At 37.6% G+C, this 20,465-nt stretch overlaps 1 protein-coding gene across 1 annotated transcript in view; it reads right to left on the reverse strand.

Annotated features, from left to right (window-relative positions):
* Positions 1-249: 249 nt before the first annotated feature.
* The window catches only part of LOC148842013 (uncharacterized), a 30,082-nt gene continuing 9,866 nt past the window's right edge, over positions 250-20,465 (reverse strand). The window contains exons 4-18 of the mRNA XM_088919405.1: positions 17,675-17,865; positions 16,886-16,969; positions 16,356-16,406; positions 15,806-16,009; positions 14,126-14,284; positions 13,563-13,617; positions 13,190-13,280; positions 12,481-12,622; positions 10,760-10,864; positions 10,100-10,190; positions 9,299-9,476; positions 8,901-8,975; positions 8,683-8,785; positions 4,856-4,974; positions 250-2,497 (exon numbers count right to left, since the gene is read on the reverse strand). Coding sequence (XP_088775531.1) covers positions 2,368-2,497; positions 4,856-4,974; positions 8,683-8,785; positions 8,901-8,975; positions 9,299-9,476; positions 10,100-10,190; positions 10,760-10,864; positions 12,481-12,622; positions 13,190-13,280; positions 13,563-13,617; positions 14,126-14,284; positions 15,806-16,009; positions 16,356-16,406; positions 16,886-16,969; positions 17,675-17,865 — 1,778 coding nt within the window. The 3' untranslated portion in view covers positions 250-2,367. The remainder of the gene's footprint in view (positions 2,498-4,855; positions 4,975-8,682; positions 8,786-8,900; positions 8,976-9,298; positions 9,477-10,099; positions 10,191-10,759; positions 10,865-12,480; positions 12,623-13,189; positions 13,281-13,562; positions 13,618-14,125; positions 14,285-15,805; positions 16,010-16,355; positions 16,407-16,885; positions 16,970-17,674; positions 17,866-20,465) is intronic.

The following is a 20,465-nucleotide window of genomic DNA, read 5'->3' on the forward strand; positions in this document are numbered from 1 at the left end:
AATAAGGGGTAGTCTTACAACCACTCTGTGTATGTCAACATGTGCAGCAGCTATTTCCTGCTCCTAAACCCAAGGCTCTAAGTGCCGTATATAGTCATTTTAGCACTTTCCTGTGAAAGGTGAGGATGTTCAAGCTTACACCTATTTAAGGTTCAAGCAGCCCAACGGCACAAGACACTTTCAGCAAACACAAAAGGACAAAGAGAGAACTGGAACGGCAATGAAAAAGGAGACCAGAAACAAGCTGTGTTGACTCATCCAATTTAATGGCACAGATCAAATATTTTATATAAAATAGAACATTTTTTGGTACAGCAATAACTGGAAAAAACAGGCCTCTTTTGTTACACTTAAAAAAATAAAACCTCCCACCATCTGCTAATGCAACAGCTGACAAACTGAGGGGGAAATCATTTCCTTAGATTCATTTATCCTAGTTGAGATTGCTTATGCACATAACCTAGGATCATAAATAATCTTTGGGGAAAAGAAAACAACCATGAGTGATTTTATTGACAATATTGGTTTATGTAATTTTTTCTGCTTACATTTTATACATCAGGAGAACACACAGATTTTCACAAACTTTAAGAAATCCCTTCATTTGATTTACATCCTGTGCATAAGTATTCTATTATCTCATAAGTACTATACCCCAACAATCAGCAAACCAACCAGTTGAACAGGTCTGAATTTCAGATCTAAAAATAAAGACTGTTCTCCATTTCAGAATTAGATTCAGATTTATGAAACAGTCTGAATGCAGGCAGACCAGAATACAGTTACTGTAATACATCAAAATAGGTAAGGTAATGGAAATACTTTTAAAAGAAGAATTACCAAGCTGTTGAAAACAGTTTCCAGTTTATTTGGTAACAAATATTCATATAGGGGTACAAATCAATAGAATTGAAAATACTTAGAAAGCAGTTTGCAAAAGTGTGGCATTACAAACACTTTTTTTGTTTTTGGGTGTACACTACTTAAAGATTTGTTTTGTTTTGTTTTTTTCTAATTATACCAAGGAAAACAAAGTCACAAACTAAGCAGTTAAATATTAAATACAGCTGTTTGAAGAAAACAAAAGGCTTATGCCCCTTCATACCTGTTATAACTCTTCTATGCAAGACCTTACCTTATGTAAGGTACTTAAAACTGGCAGTTTCTTCAGTGACATCACCCACAGTTAAATTCATGAACAAAATGTTATATACTAGTTTGCAAAATATAATTAAACTGAAACTGTAAGCAGATTTGTTGTAGAGCATTTACCATTAGGTGACAGGTAAATTACTAGTGAAAAGAAATGTTAAGTAAAAAAAGATAGTCACTACCATTATTCAAAACAATCCAGTCATGGGCTATAATTCATAAGCCAGAATGATTATCATTAAACGGCTATACTCCAATACTACAGTCATTAAAAACAATCCTTAGAGCACACTGGAAATTTATAATGTTGCTCTTCCTTTTCAGGCTCATTAGGAAAGTCTCAGTGCCATGTGTTTCATTCAATAAATGATATGCAACTGAATCGAATACTTGGCTCATGGAGATAAATTGTTTCTTTTAAGATCAAATGTATGCCTGAACAGACATCCATCACAAATAAAACTTTCAATAACATAGTCAAGAATGTTAAAAGAACCAGCTAGTACATTTATAGATAATATACAAGGATCTTTTCAAAATAGCTGAATTCATATTAAAAACAGTCCCTTTGTATTCAAATTTGGCAGCAATAAGAGGGACATCTGCAATTCTATTTATACTATAACATAAATATGGACAACAGCTTCAAAGCCCTCCTTACTCTTCAGTTGAAAATATTTAATTCATTCATCCTTTCATGTGAATTACTTAAAAAATAAACCTTAAAAAATAAACTCTCTCATTTCTTTGATTAATACTTTAAGTCATACCTTAACATTAAAAAGTTAAGAATATGAATTATAGATAACAGACTGAAAGAAAACGTTACTTTTTTCTCCCTTACATCTTCACAAAATTTACAAAACAATGAAAAACGAGATGCTGAGACAAAGCATTTTTTACCTTTTACCTACAAAGGGAATTTCAGAAGTTAAGAGGGTGTGTACGGAACTTGTCTGCTGTTATCTGCCATAATCATGAATTCTAGTTTTTGCCCGAGCATACATTTCAATTTCAATTGACATTATTCAATGAGCAAAAGAAAACACAGGAACGGGCTTCGCATGGTTTATAACCTAATCCTTCAGTTTTCATAAAAAAAACAAATGCAGCCCCATTCCACGCTAGTAAACCCATTTATTAACATTGCAGAATACTGAAGCTGTGGTCGAGCCCCCAGGTCCAAGGCCAAAGGTCAAAGGTCAAGACAGCTGCTCAGGATGCTGCACTCGATTTCTTCGGGCTGTCTATCCCCTTGTGCTCAGGGATGTGTTTGAAGATGCACTTTTCTCTCTTCGTGCACCCACCGGTCCTCCAGTAAACACATTCACCATTTGCTTTCTGTCTGAGAAAAAAAAATACTGACAGCTTTCAGCAACACAAACATTCATGGTAATAAAACTGAAATATATCTGGGATGAAGTTATCCCATCAATCTCAAACTAACACGCAAGCCTTTCAGACATGTACGTAAACCTCTGGATACACAGCAAGTCCAGTCTGGCTGGGAGAACTTATAATCTGGTTTCAAGATAAAGTATATAAACACACTGTCACAAATGTGAAACCAGAACTGTATGCAGAACACATGAATTGCACTTGTCATACAGTTCCATAAATCATTAGCCTTCGGAGAATATTCTTTCATTATATAACTTCACCAACGCTACACATCAAGGTGCATAGCGCATTTCCAAGTGTAACGCAGAACCATTTTGTGTGGCTTCTTCAGTTTGATCCATGGTGCTGGGAATTAAATCTTCAACACAGAAATACGTCGTTAGCCCTATTAGGCCATGAGAAAAATACTGAAAACAGCTTCCCACTTGGTGCTACACTCCTTTTGATAGAATCCACAAACGAGAATGAATATCACACTGAAGTGTGAATTTCCAAGCCTTCTTGCTTAGAAACAAGTCACATCAGCCTGTCTTGCGCATGTTCACATCTTACAAATACGATGACAAGTGCTGAACAGAGTTTATAGTAAGTTATGAAAAGTATAAAAGTTGTAAGCTGTGAGTCAAGGAGGAAGGTTTTGGATATAAATATGGGTACAAGGCAAATGTATCCAGACATCAGCTTGCGTTTACCCTGAAACCTAAAGCCATTATTATTACAACCTGAAGAGTAATCCTCCTTCTAGCGCTTTGCTTTTTTCTTAATGAGATTTTTCAGTACAGAATGATGCGGGGCTAAGGCCCATCTACCCAGACCTCCCATGAAATCTACTGGTAAGATACTATTGGGCCCTGGAGATTCATTCATTTTAAATGCTTAGGGTGAATCTTAACCCAAAATGCTTCTGTCTTGTATGCTGTTACTATTTAGGAACTTCATCCTCCAACTACCCGAGGTATATTGGTGACTTTTTACTCATTGAACACCTGTGTGAATTCATTTACTATATCAGCTTTTTTGCTTTTGAATTTAGAGTATTTTAGCCTCCACCCCAATATTCCTTTAAATTTCTCTCTTGGCCTAATATTCTTTTGCCAGTGCTTGCAATTCATTTTGCTCATTTCCTTTCACTGGATTATAAAGTGTTATAAAGCACTTTTTCTTTTATATTTTTCTTCAATTGATTTGTTGAACCATTTGGGATTTTTATCTCAACCTGGAAAGTCTCCAAATATACTTCAAAGCACACCATATTATGATCACAGCTCCCTAATGTCTGTGTGCCTCACTCAGTCCTGTTTGTTTGAGAAGATCTATACAAGCATTGCCTCTTGTAGGTGCTGGGACAAAATGGGTAAGAAAGAATCATTAACCATGTTTATCCCAGGCTATGTAGGGAAAACTGAAGTCTCCAATAAAAACTACTTTTGCTATAAACTACTTTTGCACATAAATTCATAATTAAGCATTTTAATAACGTGTAATGTAACCTCATTGTATTTTCATTGTTAGAAAGCTATCAAGCCCTTGGTATTCATTAATTTTAAATGTTACTTTGAACAGGTAGAACTGTTACATGCTGATGCTATTTCAAAAATAACTCTGTTCTTGCTGTGGTATATAGTTAATTCTTTGGCCATTAGGCAAATGTTATGATGTGTATGTGTTAGTTCACTATACCTGTGATCTACAGTTTTAGGGCAGCATATATATATATTAACTGACTACAATACTGCATAACAAATGCAAAATTCCTGCATGCTTAAACTAGGTTTGACTATCCTGAATCTTCCACTTCCTTGTATATTAACTCTGTGCCTGCAATAATAAGATGACCGAATGCATAACTACAGCTTTTCTATATATATATATAATGTATAATTATTTAGGGAAAATACTGAGAGAAAAGGAATTATTACTATTAGTACTATATAATACTAAATGGGTGATGCTGAATTTTAAAAAAACTGTGAAATTATGTTATGTTAGCAGTGAGGGCAGCCCTTGATGAAACCACCTCTTTTCAGACTCTCAGTCAACCGCTGGTTTCTGATGTCCAATATTTTAAAGGCAAAGAAATCACTTTGAATACAGCGGTATTGAGTTATACCCTGTTAATCCTGTTCTAGCCAAACATAGCTCTGACAATTCGACCTGGTCTTGAAACTGTGCACTTAACTGCAGGACCGGTTTGGCTTCTGACCCCTTTCAGGGCTGGCCACTAGTTTGGGTATGTGCTTCACTAAACATTTAGGATTTAGGATCACAAACACTTGGAGAGATATTTTGAACAGTTACTTACTGATTAGCAGGTTTAGCTGGCTGGTCAGAAGAAGCTTTAGGAGTTTTTGCCAATGCAATATGTTTATAAACGTGATCAGGGTAACGGACTATAAGTTTGGATCCATCAATGTCTTTCCCCTGTAAAAAATACAGAATATTTCAGACCACAGAATAGAAGGCAAGGGCAAACTATGCATGTGACATACAGTACCAGTTAAAAGTTTGAGTACACCTGCTTGAAACCAGGTTTTTCATGATTATCTGTGCTTTCAACTGTATAAACTTGTCTATAACCACTTAATATTTAATTACATGATGTGTACTTATAATCTTAAGTGAACTGCATTGAAAATGTTAATTTTTCATTTTCAATAAAATGAATTACCAAAGCAAGCAAGTTTCCAGTGGCACTTTGACTAAGGATCTGCGCCTGTGGCTGGAAGGCTGCAGGTTAAAATCCTGCGGCCAGCAGAGGAATCCTACTCCCTTGGGCCCCTGAGCAAGACCCTGAACCCCAACTGCTCCAGGGGCGCTGTATAAATGGCTGACCCTGTGCTCTGACCCCAGGCTTCTCTCTTCCTGTCTGTGTGTCTCATGGAGAGCAAGCTGGGGTATGCAAAAAGACAAATTCTTAATGCAAGAAATTGTATATGGCTAAGTGATCTTATCTTAATCTATTATTAGCAGATGACACAGACCATTCCATATTAATCCAGCTAGAGACATCCACTCCTGTATTATGCACACCACAAGTTCATTAAAACTCAGTTTCCTGAAGGATTAACAAGACCGTGCGGGAATTAAAAAGTTTAATTACACATACAGCACCTGATTCTTTACAGTTAAATAAAGGGCATTCTTTGGAGCATTGACTCTGCTGTCCCCTATTTTATCTCGTCATTTGAGATGGACCATTTCTGATAAATCTACCTTTTTGGTGAATGAGACACGGACATACAGTTTGCTCCATACATGACAAAAACAAAACAACACAGAGGGACAGAACTAGAAAACCAACACAACAAGGTCATTTGAGCACCAAAGGGACCATATCACCCTGCAGCTCACAACTGGCAGCCCACTGAAGCTCAGCAAGTGTGAGCCTGGTCAGTACCTGGGTGGGAGCCCTCCTGGGAAAAACTAAAGTTGCTGCTGGAAGTGGTGTTAGTGGGGCCAGCAGGGAGTGCTCACCCTGCGGTCTGTGTGGGTCCTAATGCCCAAGTAGTGCCCCACAGGGGACACTACATTGTAAAATAGGTGCTGTCCTTCGGATGAGTCATAAAATCGAGGTCCTGACTATCTGTGGTCACTAAAAATCCCAGGTCATTTCTCGAAAGGAGTAGGGGTGTTACCCCGGCATCCTGGTCACATTTCCCATTGTCCTTTACCAATCATGGCCTCCTAATAATCCCCATCTATGAATTGGCTTCATCACTCTGTTCTCCTCCCCACTGAGAGCTGGTGTGTGGTGAGTGTACTAGTGCACTATGGCACCATCCAGGTGGGGCTTCACACTGGTGGTGGTGGAGGGGATTCCTCATGACCTGTAAAGTGCTTTGAGTGGAGTGTCCAGTATATATACTTAATATATAAGTGTAAGCAATTATTAATTATAAAAATAATCTGGGATTTAGGGACTGTCTTTTAGTTGTAGAAATATTTTCCTTTTTGTTTTCCAACAGCCTAAAGAAATCACATTGGTTCAATGTTCTATTTATAACAGGGAAAAAATTGCCATTTATTTAGCATCCATTTTAAAGAGTGATTTAATCCTGTGTAGACCCTTAATTTGACAAGAAACAAGTTCTCTCTTTTTATATGGTATGAATGCTTCAGTCCATTTTCTTGTTCTATAGAAGACATTATCTGATACTTGCATCCTTGTTCTGTGCCTCCTAACATACTTTCACAAGGGCAGGACATTTCCCAGGAAGAAAGTCATGGCATACGGTGTCTGTAAATTTTATACAATTAAAAAACAAAGTCAAAACTGGGAAAAAAAGGAAAGGGAACTTAATTCCCAGCTGTTTTTTCCTCTGTCTTCAAGAACAGACTTCTAGGGCCTTCGAAATATACAGATGGGTATCATGTATAACTTTAACATCTGTGTGTTCACATGTTAGAGACACAATGGACAAGATATGCTGCCCCTGGGCCATCTAAAAATGGACTATATTTATGTCTATTAAATAGTTTAAACTAAAGTACATAATAAAACAGTATAGCAGTCAGATTTAGTGGTATCAAACTGAAAATGAGAAAAGTTGGTAATCTACAAAAAGTAAATGCTAAAATGACAAAGTAGAAAATCTCTGCTAAAAAAATTGAAGAAAGCTTGTGCTCATCAATTAATTCAGGGTGAGAGACAGAGTTCACATCTCTTGTTTAAGAAGGAAAAATGAGGAGTGAACCATAAACACTAAAAATCTACTGCCAAATTAAACTCTTAATAAAAATTTCTTGTTCTCTGACTACTACTGCTAACTAAACTGGTGATTAAGAAAACTTAAGTGACATTTGCCAAGGTCTCAAAGTTTATAGAAGTACAGAATGCTAGCCCTGAAACCTTCCAAGCAGCACTTTCTGCTGTAATGCACCATACACGTTGCCGAATATAAAAAGAAGCCACGATCTATAAAACAGGTCACTGCTGTACTTACAGTTTAGTTACTACTCATCATCAGAGCCATAATATGTAAAGCAGGGGTCTCAAGCTGACTTTTCTTAAGCTTTCACTTCTCCAAGCAACCCAAGTAGATTCACATCTCTTAGGGAAAAAAATTAATCGAACTATTAAATTTCTTGCCTGCCAGAGAGTTATTTGAATTTGACAGATACCTGGCAACACCTCTGTTCTGCCAGTTTGTTCATGTTATTTTAGAGACTGAGTAATTAAGATCTTTAGAACTGTGCTGCATTTCGACTTGGTAATGATCTTTGTAAAAAAGAAGTTGTTCACAAATGTAAGAACGGACATGTTTCTTCTGAAGGTGTTGTAAAGATTTGGAGAAGATGGTGGAAGATATCTGGAAAATTCTGTGACATTCCCTGCTTTTCTGAACTCTATCTTCAAGGACTTGCAAATCAGTCAGTTGTGTTTGTAAATCACTTGGTGCAGAATACGTTTCAATAGTAAACAGATATACAAATACATCAAAGCTGGCCATGTGTCCTCTGAAATCTGGAAACTGTGCATAAAACAATCCTGCCACAGTATGTCAAGCTTGGTAGAAAATTCAGCAAGACTGAATTAAAAATCAGAGCCAAGCTCCTCCACAAGTGAGTTGCTGTAGGGAGGTGAGCCACATTACTCAGAGAAATCGGATTTTTCCACAGTTTTAGTTTGGTTTTTCATCTTACATCGTCAAACACTGCTGTCACCAATATAGAGCTGGTGTGTTACATCCACTACAAAAGGCAGATATGTCGCCTATTTCTGATCTTCCTGTGCTGGTACAAGCATTTCTACTCTACGATACTCCGCCTAATAAAATATTTCAACTCTGTTCTCAGTTCAAAGAATCTCTTTAAAGAAGAGCCGGTGCTTGCCACTTACTTTATTGTTTCTACCATTGTTGTTGAAATCACCAGGATCTCTAGCGTTTTATATTGATATCAGCAGGGACACAGTGACACCTAGTGGACTGATTTTGTCACTGCACTGTACAGCCATGAATGACACTGAAACATTACCGTTTGATAATAGTGCTTGCTGCTATTAATGCGGACTTGATTCACTTTTACTGGACCGTGGAGCTGCTTGGGCCACAGTTAGTCTCCAGGCTATGACCTTGAATGCCTAGACCAAAGGATTCCCAGTAAGATGTCTGAAAAGAAATTATTTACCTGCATTGTCAAGATCGCTCTTTCAGCAGATTCCTTCTTTGTATAGTTGATAAAGGCACACCGCTTTCCATACAACACCCGTATGCTGTGAATTTCACCAGCACTGCAATAAGAAGAGGGAAGATTTTACAGTTATAAAAAAAACCTGGAGTATTCCTTTGGAGCTTTAAGCAAAACTGTCTGTATTACTACTTCCTCACACTAAAACAACAACTCACCTGCTAAATAATTGACGAAGCATCTTCTCTGTCACTGAATGGGTCACATTTCCAACCCATACAGCTACAAGTTCCCTGTTCAAAAGGAATTGAAAGGAAGGATTAAAGAAATTTAAGATATTTTTTTAAATCAACAAATTAAGCCACATTTTATAAATTCATAACTTTAAACCACAGCATTTACTTTAAGCACATCTACATTCCAGCGACATTCAGTGAAAGACTTTGATACTGCAGAACAACGGCTCTGTATCTTTGTCATTATGAACACTGGTGACTTCTCACTTGAAGCTGGATTACCTTGGACAGGCTGCCTTTGACTGTAAAGCAAGATTGTAATGTTCTGGGATGAGCGCAGAACATTACAGTTAGGAAAAAAATGTGTAAAAAATACTTGCAAGGGCTGCTGTTCTGGGCCCTTTAAGCTCTTCTGCGGGAGGCTGGGTTTGGGCTGCGGCTGTGTTTGCAGGACAGGTTTGGCAGCAGCGTGAGGTTTTTTGGCCTTTGGCACAATCCAGTCCCCTTCAGCAGCCGGATTGCTCCCAGCGTCAGGCTGGGTATCGTACACCCTCACATCTGCAAGAGAGCAAAACTACAATGTATGCTGTCCAGATGCCATGTGGATAATAAGTCATATGAGCCAGAGGCAAAGCGCTCCAGAAAAAGGAGATATAAACTCAAATATTATTTTCCTTAAAGGATCGTAGTACATTTCACATTGACACGGCCCAGCAACAGCAATTCATGCACACAGCTAAGTATTTAGTAAAACATGTGAACAAAAAGCAGCAGTGATTTAGCAGCAGGAAAACAAACACGTCAGTTGGATGTCAGCATTGGAAAGAGAAACTTTCTGCAGTTCCAAAGCTGAGACAGCACCCTAAGTTACAGGCCAACAAAGAAGTCACTCCTGTACAACCCCAGAAACAAGGCGACACAACTGTATCTAGAATAGCCAAGTCAGCCTCTTCTGCACTCTTGCGGCAGAAATAAAGTGAACTGCTGCTACAGCAGGTGCCCAACCTCAACAGCCACATGGACCCCACACACCAGCTTCCACATGAGCCAAAGCACTTTACATTTACAAAAGAAGGAAAAATGTTAAATTGCATACTTGAATCATAGGCTGAAATTGTTAGGATGAAAGCAGCAACGAGACTTTCAAGGTTAAAGACAAAACTGAAGAGTGGAAGTCTTACCATGAATACTGGACAGTGCATCCAAGGCTTTTTCAAATGTCCCATGTATTATTAAAGCATTTGAACTTTGTTCTCGAGTAAACCCCATGTCCTGCAATAAAATGGTTTGGAATGTTTTACTCACTCCTTTGTGTTTCCAAAAAAAAGTGAATTTCCCTTTGGAGTTTGCAAAAAGCTGCAGTGAAACATGCTGGATTTAAAGGGCCCAGTCTAAACATCCACTGAAATCAGATTCAAGAGGAGTCGCAAATAAAGAAAATACAAAAACCCCTACACACAAACAGAATCTTGGAATGCACCCCTTAAATAAAGAACCCCCACTGAACCACAGACTTGTACTGCAGAAGTCTGACATATAAAAAAAACGAATATGTGACATCGCTCTACTGCAGTGTTTTCCTGCTAATGCAGGGGTAAGCAAATGTAATAATTCATGTGGCTGACATTTTTATTCAAAACAACCACAGTCTAACTGAAGTACCTTGCTCAGGTGTACAACAGTGCCCTGCCTGGGATAAGAACCCTAAACATTTCTGTAGGAGGCCATCTGACCTATCGTGCTTCAGTAGCTAACTAATCAAGGGCCTCATCTAGGCACTTCTTGAATGACCACAAGCAATCAGGGTTATTAATATGGCTCAGCAGTTTGTCCCAACTTACCATCAATTGAGTGATCTGAACTCTCATCAGCTCCTGGGCTGCATCGGTGCAGGAACTGTCTAGCTTTAACACTTCTTTAAATGCTTGTGCAGCCTCAATGTACCTCTGGAAATAAGACAAAATATTACCTTCAGCACACACACCAGCTCTGTCACCACAGATTTCATTTTGTAAGGTGTTACTAGTCCAGTTATTTCAAATGGGAACTCTCAATAATTCTGTTCGTTAGTCGTTCATCACTGAAGCAGTTCAGATTTGTCTCAAAGCAGAACCTCTTTTTAATTCAATGAACATCTGCACACTGCAATACAGCCAACAAGTTTCAAATACTGTTTGCCAATATACATACACAAAAATACCGTAATAAGCACAAAGAAGACTCAGATAAAATTAATTTATCCTTCGAAACCTTTTTGCCATTGACCACTTACTGCATGTATATACTGCAGAACAACTATAATGCTAACAATCTGATTTAAAATAAATAGCAAAGTGATCTGCTAGGGACAAACTTAAGAAGAGTCTTGCCCTGGAGACTTATATAATGAATACACTTTGCTTTGGTATACGACAATAGATCTATTTATTCTTAAAAGAAACTCATGGTTTTACAAAACAAACTTTGCTTGTACTCATGTCTCCCTCTCTTTAACTGCATTTTGAAGGTATAGGAAAACTGATCCAGCAAAACTGAGGATCAAAGTCACTCTAAGAGGATTACAGCCGATTGTGCTGCTGGTTTTTTAGGCATGTGTTCAATTAACAACTGCAGTCTTGAGCCCCGAAATAAAAAAAACAATGATCAAAATCAACTCTTAAATTTAACATTTCTTTCCAATAGTGTGAAATCTGCTCTACTTGATGTAAATCCTGAGTGTCATGAAATGCTTATTCAAATTTATTTATAGATTCTGCCTATGTGTAAGTCACTACCAGATTTACCTATTATTTTCATTTTTATACATTAATGTTTTTAACTAAATTTACTGTTTCTTGAAGTCTCGAGTAATTTGTCACAAGCAACGGATTTTCTCTAGCCAGTTATGAAATGGCATACCTTTTAATTCATTATCTTTTACAGAATATATGGATGTTATTAAAATAACTTACTTATACAGGCAATTTTAATAGTGCAAATGAATTCATACAGTCACAAGAACAGCTGTTGCTTACCATCCACAATTACACATGCATTATTAAAACAGATGGAAAATGTGAGGTGTTTTTTGGGAGTCACCGCCAATGAATAATAAGACGCATCTTTCTTCAAGTGTGCCTGAAATTAATGCCCCCGATTTTTGATTTACAGTCTCTAACGAATGCAGGAGACAAGCTTTCAATAGACCCGATCACAAATGCTTCACAATATTTTGCATCTGGTAAAGTCCGGTGTTCATTGCATCATCACAGAACAGCACTCTGGCGTTAGAAAAAATAATTTTGAGCAGTAAGACAGAACCTGTAATGCACCAGCACACCATCTTTAGTGAAATGCTACAGACAACTGACATGAGAAGAGCAAAGCATGATGACCATGCCCATGAACAGATCTCCATGGGGACACCAGTTTTACTTAAATGAGAAAAAAGATGCTGTATTGCAGCTTCAGCTGAAGGCTGTTTTCCCACACTGTGTATTGAGTGTCTCAAGCAAGACATTAAACTGAACCATCTCTGAGCATTCTTGAGTGCTCAGACACACCAAACTGTTGGAGACATTACCTTCAAACCAGCCAGAGCCCTGCCTTTCCTGTACAAGCCTTTAGTCCACTTAGGGTTCATGCTGAGAGAAATCTCTGCATCACTGAGCGCTTTATCATATTCTTGCATCTTCTCATAACAGAAAGAGCGATTGCCGAAGATTCTACAAAGAAAAGATTTCAGAATCACCTTAGCACTGAATAAATAAAACTCGGAATCACAACCTATTTTTTAGCATAATTATAATAAGCATAATTAAACAGAGTTCAGGTGGGCAGCTGCGTCAGCATGTGCACACCTGAAGAAGGCTCCACGGCCGAAACGTTCAGTTTTCTTTCTTCTTTTTTTCAGCATGGAATAAACCTGTTACTTGTTCCTTTGCATAATTAAACATATTTGTGTGGGGATACATTATCTTAAATTGAGATTGAGTAAAAGAAAGGTTACAAATGAGAGGTGATCATTTTAAGTGGGCGGTTTTGCTGCTTACTATAGTAAATACCTAACTGTTCTGAAGGTTTCATCCAGTCATTTCATGAAAGGTGCCTGGTTAACAGTTCCAACCACATGGATAGGAAGCTTGTTCCACACACCCATAACCCTTTTTAATTGATTTGGTCAACAGTTTTAGTGGATCAGGTCCCTTGTAGTCCTCTCTGTTCAGGACTAAAAGGTTCAGGTCTTTTAAAGCATCACAGTATGAAAGTGTTCACTAAATGCACAGGCTTACCTAAACTCTTTTGGATTATATTTAATTGCATCCGTAAAATACTTCACAGCAACTTCAAAGCGGCCTGAATTAGCCAACTGATTTCCAATCACTGTGGAAAAAACATGGTCACAAAGTTTTGGATTACACAGGCATCTCTATAACTACTTCCAAATAAGAAAAAAAAAACTCTACTGGAATAAGCAACAAAAAGGAGATCAGTTTTAGTTCAAGAAATACACCAAGCTGTTTTATTTAGATATATTACAATCTTGCCTTCTGCACTTCCTTAAATCAGTGAAAATCATCAATAAAAACTATGACATGCATCTAAGAAATATATGAAGAAAAGATGCAAGAATCAGAGTAAAACAGTTAAATTATGCTTACTAACCTGCAAACTCCATACTCTTCACTATAATGTCCTTGTCACCATTTTCTGCACCATTCTGCAACAATTTTCAACGATATAAAGTTAAGGTAAGATTCTAAGTATATTATTTATGTATAATCCATTAGCAAATGAAAAAAATCTGAACTAGATTTGGCAGAAGCCATGCTGAGAACCACAGTGAAGCACATCAACTCTGCTCTCCTATGGAAAGGTCTCTGAAGGGCACAAGGAGACAAAACATGCAGGTCTCAGCAGTCAAACTTTAATACACAGGACATGATGCTATTGTTATTCTACTTCAAACTAAAAGAGGCATGGCTTTGAATTCAGCTGTGACACGGTATTAATCTTCACTAACACACTCAACATTGAACTACTGAAGAATAAGGGAGCTAGAAATTACATTTCCCTGCCATGTGATTGCGCGACCTTTAGATATTTGGTATTTAACAGCCATAAATTCAGATCATATTAAGACAGATGCATTCCCCGATTTCCTCATTTTTTATGGTATTGCATTCTCTCTTCAAAGACATATGGTACCCCCCACCCCCTCAATTTACCTTTTGCTGGGTATTCAGTTCCACCTCCGACTTCCTTTCTGATCTATTTGGAGAACATTTCTTCTTTTCTTTCTTCTCTGGCTTAGGCTTTTTATCCATTTGACGTTGAGCAATGCTAGCAGCTTTAGTCACAAAACAACTATTCATGTCCAGCTCATCCTGCGAGACAAACCAAAGTTATAATGTGACAAATCTCAACAGGTGAAGAAAGGGCAGATCTTTCAATATTTGGAGTAAACATGGTGACACTGACTTCCTGCTTACATCTGAACATAAATTTCTTCTAATTGCAATCTTCGCTTAATGGAACATACATTCAGAACACCCTATATCACACCTAGTGTCTGATGAACACTAGAGAAAAAAGAAAGTGGTACAAATAAACAAGAATAATCAAACGATGCTCGTCATGAACAGGGAAAACAAGGAATCATAGAAATCTAGCAGCTGTGGAGCAATGTAGGTTTCGCACTTTGACAGAATAAAGTGCTTTGAGAAACTGCCGATAGAATTAGTTTTAACTTCCGTGCTCAAGCACTTTAACCTACAAAGAACGACTTTTGCTTGCTTTTAGTTTCATTATCATCATCGTTATCCACCCATCCACGTTCTAACCACATTATCCAATCCAGGCTCATGGGGGAGCTGGAGCCTATCCCAGCAAGCAACGGGCACAAGGTGGGATCCAGCCTGGACTGGATGCCAGTCCATCATGGGGCACACACAGACACAGATTTGCACAAACTCACACCAGTTGCCCAGAAGACAATTAACCTGCCAACATGTCTATGGACTGTGGGGGGAAACTGGACCACCTGGCTGGGAGAACATACCAACATCAAGCAGACAGCACCTGAGGTCCAGACCCCAGCACTGCTAAACACTGCACCACCGTGCCACTCCTATTTAATACAACATCCTAGAAATATCGATCACAAGAGTGGGCTCATATATTATAATAAAGAGGTGTTTTATAATATATGTATGCATAGTATCAGGAAAAATGTCATTTTTAATTTAATTTTAATTTCCCACTGAATATGAAATCACTGATTATACAAAGGTAATGCCTGCACCTGCAAATAAGGAAATGTCAAAAACTAAACACAGTCTAGCCCATTTTATAATTAACTGATGAGCATCTTATCCAGCTGTTTCTTGAACAAAGCCAGGGGTTTTAACAACATGACAGGGTGGCTTGTTCCACACTCCTACAACCCTTTAGATAAAAAGGTCTCCTGTTCTCAGTTTTTAAGGCACATCCAAATACTTTTTAATAATGTTCTATGATGTGCACTTCACTGTCCGTAATCAGCTTGGGTAGACTGTCAGTGCCCTTGAGGGTTTTCAGACTAAAAAGGCTCAGGTCGTTCAGCCTCTAAGTTAAGATATTCCCTTAAACTGTAGAGTACATCTGGTTGCACTTCCCTGGACTGATTCCAGAGCAGCAGTGTGTTTTCTGCAATGTCCACTGTAACTTTGAGGACTTGAATAACTGTCCTAGGTCTCCTCATGGTCTAATCTGATCAGGACTAAAAGGGTTCAGTACTTCTCATCTATCACTGTAGGACATTTCCTCAAACACAGGAATATATATGGAGTTGCTTTTGTCTGGACTAATTCTAGAGCATTAATATATTTCTATAACATGATGATCAAAATTATACACAAACAGCTCACCTCTGATTCACTTTTTGAACTGTCTTCTTGGCTCTCATCTTCCTCACTATTTTCAGTACTAATTACACCTTTATTTTTCTTTTGGTCTGATGGTGTTGATGCATCCTCTTTTTCAGGGGACATATCTTTTTTATTAGACTTATTTTCTTCTTCGCTGACAGTGCTATTGAGCTTCTTAGATGATGCTTCTTTCTGAGAATTGTCCTACACAAAATGAACAAAATGTCATAAGAAAAAAAAAGATTTAACACAAATTGAAATAGATGCAGAGAAAAGAACTATTCATTGCGTGTCAAATGATTTGCTTCCAACCAGACCTTGTTGTGTAGATTTTCTAAATGAACACTTGCCACATATTCAGAACTAAGACGACAGAACCAAATCCAGATGATAATCCACATGTACAAAATGTGTGGCAAAATATTGGATTTAAGCATTTTTGTCAAGAGAGCATTTGAACAAAGTGTTTGATTAGTCTCTACTTTAGCATTCACTGCCTAAATTACAAAAATTCACAATTTGTTCAAAGGAGACACATGGAGCCACTCACTTTTTTATTTTTATTTTCTATTTTTTCTTTTCTTTTTCTCTCTTTCTGCCTCTGTTGGAAGACAAAACACTAAGTCAGTACATACTGCATTTTCTCAAGATCAAGAAAACAGCACACTGCAAGAAAGTAACTAAGAGAAGAACAAATAGCCTATAAAGAGCTTTTAACTTAAAATAAAATTAGATAAGTGGTTTTTGAAAAGCAGACTGGAAAAATTAGAAGACATCACTTTTTTGTTTTACTTTATATCCTTTTTGCATCTCGATGTATTTAAAAAGATAATCCTTTAAATAATACAAATGATTGATAAAGTTGACAAGCCAGCATAACAGGTGTTTATTACCGTGTTCTTCTAAAAAAGCTGCAGTTAGTTAATATCCTTTGATCAAATATGTCAAATTGTTTTAATAAGGTATAAATACATGCAAACCCATACAGTTGAATAAACCCCTCTACCATCTGATAAAAAATGAAGAGCTGTTGATTTGTTAACTCATTCTGCATCCATCTTGACTTATGAATGTACTCACCATTCTTTTAAGCTTTTTCTTTTCAGCTTTTTGTTTAACTCTTTCTTCTTCTTCTATTAATTCTTTAGCATTTTTTTCTGCTTCCTGTGGAGAAAATATTTTTGTTCAAAGGATGCGAACTACACTAACACACGCCTTTAAGTCATACCACAAAAAAATTTGTTAAGGATGTTTCCTCTGCTTTCAACAGTACATAAGGAGATGTGAATGAAGTACCACATTTTCACTCTGACAAAGAGCCTGAAAGAGTTGCACAGGCCTTAATGGGGCAGTACAACTTTCAGTGAAAACCATTATACTAATCTACAAACTAAACCCTTTTTACAAATTAATGTAAAAATTAAACACTTTTCCCCCACTACAGATCGACTGCATTAATCCTAGGTGCCTTCACTGACCCTAGCAAAAATGTTTTGATAAGCAATTCTTTAAAATTGAGGCGTCATCTCAAGAATTTCTTTTACACCTCCCCCCACCCCCATGACTCAGTATTCTTGTGAATCTATGGCACACAGACTCACCAGGACAAAAATAGTCAGAAGCTTCCCAAACAATACAACTGTGTATTCAACATAACAAGCAGGAAAGACCTCAGCACAGCTGTAATTTGCACCCTAATTCTTATCATAAGCAAACTTATGAAGTGAGAACTTCAAGTTTTGACAGCTGGGTCCCATTAAGCAAATTAAAAACTTACTACTATTCAGTTTTGGGGTTGTAATTTGTAAGTGGCACATGAGGAGAGTTTTGATTTAATCCAGGCCCCCCCAAAAAACACAAAATTCTCACCTCGGTGGAGAAACCTCCTGGATATCTGTAATTTGTATGGTTATCAAAGCTGCCTGCTGTTGTCAAAAAATTTTTCTTAAATCCACAGTATGGTGTTTGACTATAGGCTGCAGGATTATAATAGTCATCGCTGTCGTCATCACTATGGTCATAATCATCATCATCATCATCATACCTTTCAAAATCTAAACCTGAAAAGAGTGAGAAAACAAAACCCGAAAATATAACGGTACTGAGCAAGTGGCAAAAACTAGATCTTCCACTGGAACAATATTCATTAATTATAATGTTAATTTCCACCTTTGCACAGTCATTGCATATTCCTTAGAATACATGTAAATTCTTTCATTAACCCATTTATTTTTGTAGCTCAGTCTGTCAGAGTTTACTGGAGCCAAAGTTTAAGTGCTGTCTAACTTGACAGTCGTATTGCAGATTCATAAGAATCGAAGTGAGGGAGGGTTTAGAGGGTGACTTGTACAATCTGCTCCTTGACAATCAAACTGTGCCCCAGTGGTCATGTAAGCATGTGCATGACAGCACCCAATTAAGAACTTAAGACCGGAAATAATTAACATGAGACTCTGGTATATGGAAATAACCGATACAGATGAAACTGAATCAGAGATATAAGGCTAAAATGGGGTTAGTATCTCTGCTTTGTTATACATCACAATGTGAATGAGCAATATAAACTCAGGACCTATAACTAGATCCTCCTTAGGCTTTTAGTCATGGTCACCGATTGTTACGTTAAACTTCAGTAAAATCCAAGGTAACCGGGGATATACAGTAATTCTCCAGTTTCATACATACAGCAGGAGGAAAACATTAGGTTTTAGTCAAAAACGCACAATTGGACTATGTTTTTTTTTCTTTAAAGGCCTGTTTACAATATTTAAAAACACTTGGGATCTGTAAAATTTACCTAACAAAAAAGGCCTGAATGGCTTGCACACAGTACTGGGAACATTTTCAGGACTGCAAGACACAAACTCATGTTTTATTGTGCAGTGCTTATACAAACATTTACGTATAATTCACTAAATGTTTTTAAACCATTTGTTCAACCTAACCTCACCACTTTGCAAGTTGCATATGATGGTAAAGAAGTACAAACTGCCAGCAGCTATATCACCCTGTAACCCACAAATGGCAGCTACTGAAGTAAACAGGTATGAACCTGGCCAGTGCCTGGATGGGAGACCTCCTGGGGAAAACTGAGGTTGCTGCTGGAAGAGGTGTTAGTGGGGCCAGTAGGAGGCGCTCACACTGCGGTCTGTGTGGGTCCTAATGCCCCAGTATAGTGATGGAGACACTACACTATATAAAATGCATTGTCCTTCAGATGAGATATAAAACCAGGGTCCTGACTCTCCGTGGTGTTAACCCAGAGACCTGGTTAAATTTCCCTCTGGCCTTCATCAATCATGGCCTCCTAATAATCCCCATCTATGAACTGGCTTCATTACTCTGCTCTCCTCCCCACTGAGAGCTGGTGTGTGGTGAGCGTACTGGGGCACTTTGGCTGCCGTCGTATCATCCAGGTGGGGCTGCACATTAGTGGTGGTAGAGGGGATCCTCATTACCTGTAAAGCGCCTCAAGTGTTCAGAAAAGTGCTACATTGATGAAAGGAATTATTTTTATTATATACCTGAATGAAAACAAATGTCCACATGTTAACCAATCTATAAACTTGCAAAAGCTGTACAAAGACTGTAAGGTACCAAAATAACAGACTGAAAACCAAAATAATTTTTGACATATTACAATTTAGAAATACAGATGGAGCACTGTAAATCACTAGTCCAAAAAGCAGTCTTTAACCTCACTTTAACCCAATGGGCTAAAGTTAAATCAGGTTTTGGTTAAAAACAGTACACTAAAGGTAAATCCCATGGATATGTTTAAAATATACTGTACGTGGTGTGTTTTATTATATTTAAGTTAATCAATTATTTAAAAAGAAACCAACCATACAGAGATATTCTAACTTAGATGTTACCCTAACCAGAAGGTTGGACAGACAGAAATCCTCCTTCTATAGACTCCCTATGCACCAAGTTGCACTTTGCATGTAAAAACATGAGATTACGCCTGAATTCCATTAAATTTCAGTGAACTCCAATGCAATTTTACTTCAGTTATAAAGTATACTTTTTAAAAGTTTAACAGACAATTGGGTAACGAAGCAATTACAATTGAGTGGCCAAACAAGACAATATCTATGCTGTTTCTGCTGGAAGAATGATTGTGTTTTGTTATAAAAACATGCTTATGAAAATTAATTGCTGGGAAATTTGCTGGGAATATTGTTGCAGTATGTGGAAAACGCGCCACAAACAGTGTTGTGCTACTAGTTCAAGTGTTTGTCTTTAATTACAGGCCTTAAGGTACTGCACCCAGGAATGGCTATAAAGCAAAATACTGTAGAGCTTTTGGTAGCAGAACCAGGTACTGCAAAGGTTTGTCAACTAATGCAGGAGTACACAGCTGAAGCACAATTCAGTTTCAATTCTTTCTCCGCCTGACCCTTCAAAACACTTGCTTCTTCTAACTATAAAAAAAATGATTTTGGAAAAAGAGTTGGATTTTACTACCTATATGTAAACCCTGAACTCATTTAGGTTAAAAATCATCTGACAGGTATTTGACCAGTCTTGGATTTCACTTGCTGCTACTACAGTGTCTGGAAATTCAATTTTTGTACCTACAAACCTGAGTAGATTATTAACCATACTGTACCAGAATACTAATTTTTGGTACAAATTAGAAAGAACATACACATCC

The sequence above is a fragment of the Atractosteus spatula genome, chromosome 1 (assembly GCF_055471065.1).
Source record: "Atractosteus spatula isolate fAtrSpa1 chromosome 1, fAtrSpa1.hap1, whole genome shotgun sequence".
NCBI lineage: Eukaryota > Metazoa > Chordata > Actinopteri > Semionotiformes > Lepisosteidae > Atractosteus > Atractosteus spatula.